The sequence below is a fragment of the Anneissia japonica genome, unplaced genomic scaffold (genome assembly GCF_011630105.1).
Source record: "Anneissia japonica isolate Jap-2015-1 unplaced genomic scaffold, ASM1163010v1 scaffold11653_len147064_cov108, whole genome shotgun sequence".
NCBI classification, from domain to species: Eukaryota; Metazoa; Echinodermata; class Crinoidea; order Comatulida; family Comatulidae; genus Anneissia; species Anneissia japonica.
In genome coordinates, this window is record NW_022696558.1 from 5,168 (window position 1) to 14,884 (window position 9,717).

Here is a 9,717-nt window from a genome sequence, read left to right on the forward strand (position 1 = left end):
AAAAAAAAAAGAAGATGTTTAACGAAAGTGGTTTGGCACAGAGGAAATGATTTGGAATCCAATTTTTCAATCCTCAGTCCATATGAGCCACATGGCTCGGTAAGGATTTACTATACAAAAATGTTTACACCTTACTTACAATGATCTGGTGATGTTTCCTTCCAATTCAATTCATTGTGTGATTCATGTGTACACACCGTTGTTTTGGCAATTGCGTCCGTAATACCCTCATTTGGATCAAAACTGAAGCAAAATAAAATTGTTAATCAAGAGATATTTTTATTATAGAAAGAGATGTGTATAAGAGACAGGATGCGTACCAATCACTAGTACTGGCGGTGAAAGTTGTCCATCATCCAGTTTTGAATCTCTACTGTTTGTGTATACTGAACGAATCCAGTAAAGAATGAACTGAAGATTTGTCATTCGATGTTGATACATTTCACCCTGAAATAAAAAATAAAAAAATAAAATATTGTACAAATTATTATATTTTAAGTGAAAACTTGCTAAGAGATAATAAATGTTTAAAAACGTAATGCTTACAGTAGTCGGATCCTTGACTTTAGCTGGAGCGTCAAGGTCATCTTCTAGGTTAAATACCACACAAACAACGGCAAAACATACCATGAAAATCTACAAGATAATCTTCCACAATTAATTAAAACTGAATGAAATACATAGAATATATTTTAAGTTTGATTTAAATGCTACTTCATTTATTAATTAATAAAATGACTTTACTCGTTGTATCACATGATATATCGGTTGGCCTCCAAAGTCCCAGATGTTCATAATAAATTCATTGCCAGATGGTTGCCAATCACTTGTTTCATCTCTTTTGAACTTGAGTAGGGGTACTTTTATTCTCTCCTGGACTTCATCGACGATGTTTTCAGGAACCTTTTTCATCGACTGTGTCCTCTTCTTAGTTTTTACATCCGGTTCTATATTTGGGTTTTTGGCGTCAAAATTTGATGATGATTGCCCTTATAGTAGAGTTAAAAGAAAATTTAAACTTGTAATTAAATTAAAAGAAAAACTTTAAAAATGTAAGTGAAAAACAAAGTATAATAATCATGATTTGTTTTGCATAGACTGCATAAATTTTGCTGGTGGTTGATATCAGATTTATTATAGTGAAGTGTCTATGAGTCAGCAATACATTTCGATCTCTCCCTTGTCCGAAGTTATGATCTACCCTTCTGAATGAGGTGTTCGTCCAGGTTGATTTTATCTTTGTTTTTTTGTTGTTTTATTTTTTTGTTTTGTCTTGCTTTTTTTTCTGGCCGACAATGTACATTTAACATTTCTATTTCGTAATCAATCTTTCAATGCCACCATACCTATAATGGTTGTGAATTAGTTTTAAATGTGCCTCGGTTATAAGGCTATGTAAAGGGCCTCTGAAATATTGAATACAAAAAGGTGTATTAATCAATTACTTAGGAAAATAGCAAACAAGAATGTCTTACCTGGACTGTATTTCGTCTCTGCTTTAGTTGGTGATAACACGTTCTTGAAATAAATGTAAACAAAAATTACTGTATACTTCAGATATATTTTATTAATTAGTTATTACACCATGAAACATTCATCATATTATCTTAACCATTAAATATCACAAAATTGACTGTGTAAATCTTACTTCTACATTCTTCTCTGTTTCTTTTTCTAATATTTTCTTCGCTATGGAATCTGCCATTATCGCATTAAATATATCACTGACACCAGCTGTTGAGGACAAATAAATCATTTATTAGAATAATATATAATTTACTATATGATTTGATTTCATTTTGTTAGTTCAGTAATTGAATTTAGACTGATGTCTTGGTGTATTGTGATCTGCATATTTATTGACAAATTTACAAAATTAAAACTGTGAAAGAATTGACTTATAAGAGAAGTAAAAAAAAAAGAAGATGTTTAACGAAAGTGGTTTGGCACAGAGGAAATGATTTGGAATCCAATTTTTCAATCCTCAGTCCATATGAGCCACATGGCTCGGTAAGGATTTACTATACAAAAATGTTTACACCTTACTTACAATGATCTGGTGATGTTTCCTTCCAATTCAATTCATTGTGTGATTCATGTGTACACACCGTTGTTTTGGCAATTGCGTCCGTAATACCCTCATTTGGATCAAAACTGAAGCAAAATAAAATTGTTAATCAAGAGATATTTTTATTATAGAAAGCATAATATAAATGAATAATGTACAGAACCAGGGGGAAGATTTAGGGGGTGGGGGTGTGGCCCGGCCCGAAAACCCCCCCCCCCCAACACTTGTTTGGAAAGTCAAAGAAAAAAAAGAAGAAAAGAAAGAAGAAGAAAAAAATCGATTGACCAAAAGGCCTCAGAGGTTATTTTCGGGCATCTAGAGCACAGAAATTTTGCTTGGGGATGCCCCCAGATCCCCTAAAATATTGTTATCTCAATTGGCCCAACTTTCGGTTTTCTTCCAGCCTCCCACACCCCCACCTTTTGGACATCTCTGGATCCGCCCCTGAGAACGTACATATATAAATAAATGTGTAGAAACGTACTTAAAATAATGGATTGAGATTATTGAAGTTTTCATACATTCATTAAGTTGTTGATTATGGAAAGAAATACAAAAATTATTTGAATTACCGGTTTCTTAAAAAAGCATTATTGAAGGCTTTAGCTATTTCGACTGATTAACTAATGTAGTGAAAGGATTGATATTATTGAAGTGGAAGATTGATATTATTGAAGGGAGTGAAGTTGAATACCTCAGTGGTTAAGATACTTGCCTTCTGATCCCAGGGTCCTGGGTTCAATTCCTGTCACAGCAGGAATTTTTCTCACAACTAAAACAACTCCGCTCCCTATGCCTCATAAAGAGACTTAGTTTATAAAGAATCATGCTCATTCTGTAAGTGACATGTGTACTTGCTGTTAGATGTGAAGGAAATAAAAAAAAAAAAGCAAGCAAATTTTGAATATATGAGCTTACGTATTCCTTAAAAATGACTTGATTGTAGATGTCTTCCCGACTTTCTCGAGGCCCATGAAAACTGTCCGTCCTTGATTAACCTCTGTTTCTCCCTCAGCTAGAGCATCATTAAAAGCTTCCACTGCTTCGGTCCCACGCGCCAAGAATTCCGTTGGAACCATCCGCGCTTTAAGCATAAATATATTTCTGAATTACACATTGAATTCCTTCCTTAAATATAATTATTGAGGCCAGCCGCCTGCAATGCTGTCATTTACTGAAGAGGTCTTTAACCTATCCATTCATACAAATTTTTCATTGCTTCAATTGTGATTTTGCATTTCTTTCCTCATAGACCGAAAGGTCCACTGATTAATCTCAGATAAGAAAGTATAATACATACTCCAAGTATTGAAATACACGCCATTGTGTTGGGAATCAATATTTCGACATTAATTATGTCATCATCAGGAATTTCCTCATAGAATTATTTGTATCAATGGTGCAACATTTACTTCATCAAACCCAGTCTTGTGATTATGTAACCATAATAAAAGCAAATTTGCAAACAAAAGTATAGAATTAGAACTTATTTATTCCAAAAGAGGGGCAATAAATTACGATGGTGATAACAGACGGAGAAAATATAGGCCTAGAGTAGTCGTTTTATTTTTATCATTGAATAAATGTTTTACAGTATTATATTCAATGATAGCGCTATCATTTTGTCTGAATCGAGCATAAAACAAATGCTGTAAAATATTACAAAGCGCCACCAATAGCCGCCTGGATTGCTAATCAAAATACTGTAATTTAATACAGCTAATATTGGGAATCTTATTTACTGTGTTTAAATGTAAGCACAGTACATAATATACACTGTACAATACACATAAATACGATTGCAAAAATAGATATGCACATATAAACAAATGAATGGACATTTAACTGGTGTGAAGAATTTCATACTAAATATACAAAATGCGAATATACTAATATTAATTTTAAAATGATTGATATTTGATATGAAACAAAACAAATAAATTAAATATGAACTTATGTTCGTATGAACAGCTCACTTTGTAGGAGATGCATGAGCATTTCTTTTTGTTTTTCTTTGTTGGTAGAATCATACTTTTCACATTTGTTGTTCACATACACTTCAGCTGGAGTTTGACCATCCTGCAAAGACAATCACATATCATACCTCATGAATTAAATATAATCAAGCAAAACAATCACATTTTAAAGCACTTCAACAAATGTTACCCCAAAAAAATTCAAAACAATTGAATTGAAATTTACATATCAATTTAATTATTCTTTAATTCTACAATTGCATCTTGTAAATATTCATGTTAACAATAAAACATTGACAAAAATCAATAGTTGCTACAATGATCATGAATAAACATTTCGCCTACTGTAGTGTATAGGCCTAAATCCTTATAGTATTAGTCGCCATACAATATCGACATTATAGTTGCCATCATTAATTTCAGTATGCTCCTTATCACCATTATTTAATTATAAACATCTTCATCATCACCATAATCATCATCATCTTCATTGTCATCATTTTTATCTACCTTACCTTGTTTTTTAATTTGGCATTCGCTCCAGCCTTTATCAAGTAATTACTTATGTCTATGTGATCTCCATACGAATGGTTAAATTTTAACAACTTGTGAAGTGGAGTATTGCCGTCCTGTAACATAATTGAAAACAGTGTTAATCAATGAAAGCTCATAACCGTACAAATGATAGCATAATGTGAATAAACAACATATTCATTGTTACCAATCCAGACACAGTCAATACCTCTGTAAACAAATGAAATAATGCAATCAATAACATTACAGTTAAAATTTAGGTAAATATAATTAACTTTCACTTTGTATGAAATACATTTTCATCGATAATTTTCTTCCATAACAATATTTTAAAACTACTATTATGATGCAATCAATAACATTACAGTTAAAATTTGGTAATTATAACCCAACTTTCACTTTGTATAAAATACATTTTCATGACAATTTTCTTCCATAACAATATTTTAAAACTACTATTATTCTATACTAAATAATGTCCTTCATGATGATTATATTCTCTATTAGCATATATACCTGTGATCCACACGGTTTTGAATGAGGAGGAGGCAATGTGAACGTTATGGTTAGCATGTTACTATTTTTCTAAAGGACGTCTTTGTAGATGATGTCTCTGTAGATGAGTGTCTTTTCTGGATAGTCCTTGTGAGGAATTATTTTCAAGTTTTATGATGGGCGGATCCAGAATTTTACTAACAGGAAGGGGCAAGGTGGCGGCACAACAATTTTATATAACATAAATATGCCAAAAATTTAGCCACAAAAACGAGGACGTGTGTGCCCAACTTAATGAACCCACCCTTCTTGACCTGCCTACCCTTCTTGACCTGCCTCCCCTCCCCTTTACTGGATCCGCCTTTGTTGATCTGACATAGTTTCAAAAATTTAGTGGCAAAACAGGGAGGCACATGTCCAATCCTCACCTCCCTCCCACAATGGATCCGCCCATGCTGATCTTTTCCCCCGTAACGTATGCTCACCACCTCCCCCACCCCCCTTAGTTAGGTGGAGCTGGCTTGACCCTAAATTGAAACTTTAATATCGCTATGACTATGTTGATGTCTTGCACTAGGCCTATGTCATTGTAGAAGAATTTAGCCATATATTGACGCGATCGAAATCAACCTGGATTCGATACAGAGGAGCCTACGGACGCTCTAGTACTGTCTAGGTATGTTAGATAGGCTAGGCCTGTTCTCTGTACGGTGTAGGCCTAGGGTTAGTCTAGTAGGCCTAGCCTAAACTACTAGGCTTCAAGGCTTGGCCTAGCTTACTTAGCCTAGGCTTGGCCTAGCTTTTTATCATGAATAATTGTGCCCAGGGGTACATTTATGTTTACCTGATCGATTTCTAAAACATGCCATTTATTGCTGATGTGTTTGAGGCATATTTATGCCATTTAAGACTACAGTTTCAGTATACAATACGCCTTTTCCACGAATTGGTAGGCATCTTGATGAAGTGATGACAAACAACTCATGATGGCCCAATTCTTTGACCCAACTCAGTTTATCCGTAACCAACAGAAATAAGATTAGCTTCGATTTGAGGCTGAATTCTTGTCCTTAAATTATCTAAAAATTTGTATAACTCCATAACGGAGGGTCATATCACATTAATTATTTCTGGAATAGAAAATGGTCTCAAAAGACTATTCTACAATGAAAAAAGAAAAGCCCATGTAAAGTAGTGTACTATTAAAATAGACCTATGCATTTACAGTCTGAGTAACTAATTCCTCCATGGTAGAGTAGGCCCTACTCTCGCTAGCATTGTTTTATTTACCATGAGAGTTTCCTGTGTTAAAAACATAATTTAGGCTACTATCACTATACTTATTTATAAAAACATAACGTTTAAATCAAAAACGGCTCAAAAAATTCCAGGTAAAGCTGATTTTGAGTACTGTAAAAAACAAGCTTTTTTTTCATTCATTCGCTTGGCTATAGTGATCACAACATGGACGCCCTATGTTTTGTACACGTTATAAACAGCATCTCCTAAAAAAATATTTTTAGTTTGGTATTGTGTAGTTTCTATGAAATATTTAATTGCAATGTTAATAACTACACTCAGTGCTCAATACAGATCAAAACAAGATCGAACACGACTGTGAATGTTGTAAGTAAAGCTGAGTTTTTCAGCAATTTTAAACCAGTTTTTGGTGATCGATTCAAAATCATTTGTTGATTGCTTGGCTATCCATCACACAACGGTTGAAACCATACATAAGCAATTGAACCGTGATAAAAGTGATAAATACAGTATTTTACAGTCATGATTATATTTAGAGATAAATATTTAATTATAATTTTATGAATAATGTATTTATTTAATAATGACGATTTGTCATTCAGTGTTTTTAATAAATAATGTGTTGTTCCCTATACGTACCCAGTAGTTTTGCAAATTCACATTGCGTGCAGAAATCCTGAGTGCTGCTCTCAGTTGCTCAGCGTAGCCGAGTGCCGCAATGCGATGTAGAATACAATCACGATCGGCCTACACAATGAACAAGGAATATGAAAACAGAGAATATAAAACACATCATCTCTTTAAAAAAATATATTATACTTTTTATGGATTTTTCCTATAAAATTGTACAATTATTCAGTGTAAATTGACTACTCGAACAAATACGTGACACAAATGTGAATTTTCTATGTAAAGCTCGTTTTCAGTAATATTAACAGGCTTTTTTGCATTCATTTGGCTTGGCTATATCATTATCACACAACATGGACGCCCTATGTTTTGTACAAGTTAATCACCATCTAAAAAATATTTTTTAGCTTATGTAGTTTTTTTTTATTTCTTATTGAAATTTTAATTACTATATTCAGTGCTCAATACTGATCAAAACAAGATCAAACATGACTATGATTGTTTTATGTAAAACTAATTTTTCAGTAATTTTCAACACCTTTATTTTGGTTGTGAGCTGCTTCTCTTCCTCATTCAAGGCGCAATGACTTGATATTTGCACGACAACCGTGTGGGAAATTTCAACAATAAACAATCAACATTGATCGTAAAATACAATAAAATATCTTATTTTTACTGTGGATGATGATTAAGATATGTTTTAAATGTAATAAGTTGTTGTTGTTAGGTAGGAATTGATGTAGAGTACTGGTTTGTATGGTATGTTGTGTATAGATGCTGTGTTGTTGTATTTTGTGTGTTGATGTCGTAATTGTAATGATACATAATTCTACTCACCCTGTCGTCCACGTAGTCCACAGCTTCTGCCGTCGCTGATTTTAAACTCTCACTGATGACATCACGTGGTGCGCTGGAGAACACAATCAGATATAATAACGGGAGGACGCCGGCCTACGAAATCAACAAAATACGATGATAACAAAACACATTCAACTATCACACATACACAAAATATCACATATAAACACAACTTAATCACATCATAATTACATTAAATAATCACAATCAATTAAATATTCAAATATTATTACAAATTAACTAACTTTTTAAAGCTAATCGTTTAAAAATCTTAAATTTTATCAATTTTTTTATGAACGCTTTTCCCTATTCTTTTGCATTGAAAAATTTTATGTTAATTTAGGGTTTTGTTCAGATCATAATTTTTTAGGAATTTTGTATTTTTAACACTCCAGATATATTTCTTTTGTATAAAGGTTTGAAAAGAATACAGACAATGATATGTTTTATCCACTAGTTAAGATTTTTCTTCATCATTAGGCCTATACTGACTTCAGAGAAAATTGCCTATTCTTTATACACAACTCCTGTTTACCCATTTGTTCAGAATCATATTTTTTTTGAAAAGCTACATTTTTAAGATCATATTTGACTTTCTTTTAAGTAGAGTTTTAAAACTAATCCAAACACATAGATGTTTTAATGACTAATTAACCTAGCTTTAAACCTATACTACTTTAAAAAAAAATTGCCTATTCTTTATCATGGGATATGACTACCTCTGCTCGGAATCAAAATTTTTTTCGAAATATTATATTTTAAACCTCGTAACTACCTTTCTCTTGATTAGAGTTTTATAATAAATACAAAGACTTATATATTTTATTGCTTATTAAACGTTTTGCAAAGCATTATATAAGCTTCAGACAAATTCTGCCTATTCTTTATCATTAAATAGGCCTATACTTAGCCTACCTCTGTTCGGAATCATACTTTTTTTTCGAAATATTATATTTGAAACATCGTAACTGCCCTTCTCTTGATTAGAGTTTTATAACAAATACAAAGACTTATATATCATATTGACTAATTGGAAAAATTACAAAAACATCGTTATATAAACTTCAGAAAATATGTCTATTTTATCATTTGGATACAGGCCTACACATATTAACATATAATTTTGGCTGGAATAATAATTTTGTTTTGCATTTGATATTTTGTTTTTTTGAATTAAAAACTCAATTGTTTAACTTCAAGACGAATAGAATAGAATATTTCGTTATCAATTACATGGTACCGACGACAATGTAACGGAGTTACTATACAGTATGTAAGTACTATAAACAGTTGTCACTGCGTCAAAAAATCGAAATTAACGAGGGCGCTAGACTAGTATTTTTGGTTATCAGAGAGATGATCGTCGCTCGTCTGAATTTGTTACTGTGCAACCAAAATAATAGCTAGTAATTTATGTTACTAGTCCCACGACCACTAATGATTACAGAGCCAAACCAAGGCAATATATATACACAGCCCAGGTGTGAATGAAAATAGTGGAATACAAGCTATGTGGCTCGGTTCCAGTAGATGCAGAGAATATTTTGTCATTCTTAACGCGTCCTACGAAATTCTTACGAGACAGCACTAGTCTTTAGATCGGAGATCTAAAGATGCAATCTCTACCTGCATCAGTGGCGGCCCGCTGGTCGTGGGACTAGTTTGGGCCCTACCTAAGCTGGTCGAACGTTTCGTTTGGGTCTATACCCTAGCTGCACTGATGAGGCCTGGAAGGCCGAAACTGATCCGTCTGCAGATATTGGGATTCCTTCCAGTGGATGCTTAGTTTATTTTGTCATTCTGATCGGATTTTTTCTACTGTTCCGTCTTAATTTAAATAGTTTTGCATTATGTGGCCGTTTGCTGTCTTATGGGTTTTTCCCATTTGCCTTTAAA

General features: G+C 33.0%; 1 protein-coding gene across 1 annotated transcript in view; it reads right to left on the reverse strand.

Moving 5' to 3' along the window:
* Nucleotides 1–9,717, reverse strand: part of LOC117102124 — a gene marked incomplete at its 3' end in the record, with an annotated part of 21,267 nt that overhangs the window by 5,056 nt on the left and 6,494 nt on the right. Inside the window, exons 3-13 of the mRNA XM_033242325.1 lie at nt 7,801–7,914; nt 6,973–7,080; nt 4,560–4,673; nt 4,045–4,147; nt 2,987–3,152; nt 2,051–2,154; nt 1,649–1,734; nt 1,476–1,518; nt 745–989; nt 547–636; nt 321–447 (exon numbers count right to left, since the gene is read on the reverse strand). Coding sequence (XP_033098216.1) covers nt 321–447; nt 547–636; nt 745–989; nt 1,476–1,518; nt 1,649–1,734; nt 2,051–2,154; nt 2,987–3,152; nt 4,045–4,147; nt 4,560–4,673; nt 6,973–7,080; nt 7,801–7,914 — 1,300 coding nt within the window. The remainder of the gene's footprint in view (nt 1–320; nt 448–546; nt 637–744; nt 990–1,475; nt 1,519–1,648; nt 1,735–2,050; nt 2,155–2,986; nt 3,153–4,044; nt 4,148–4,559; nt 4,674–6,972; nt 7,081–7,800; nt 7,915–9,717) is intronic.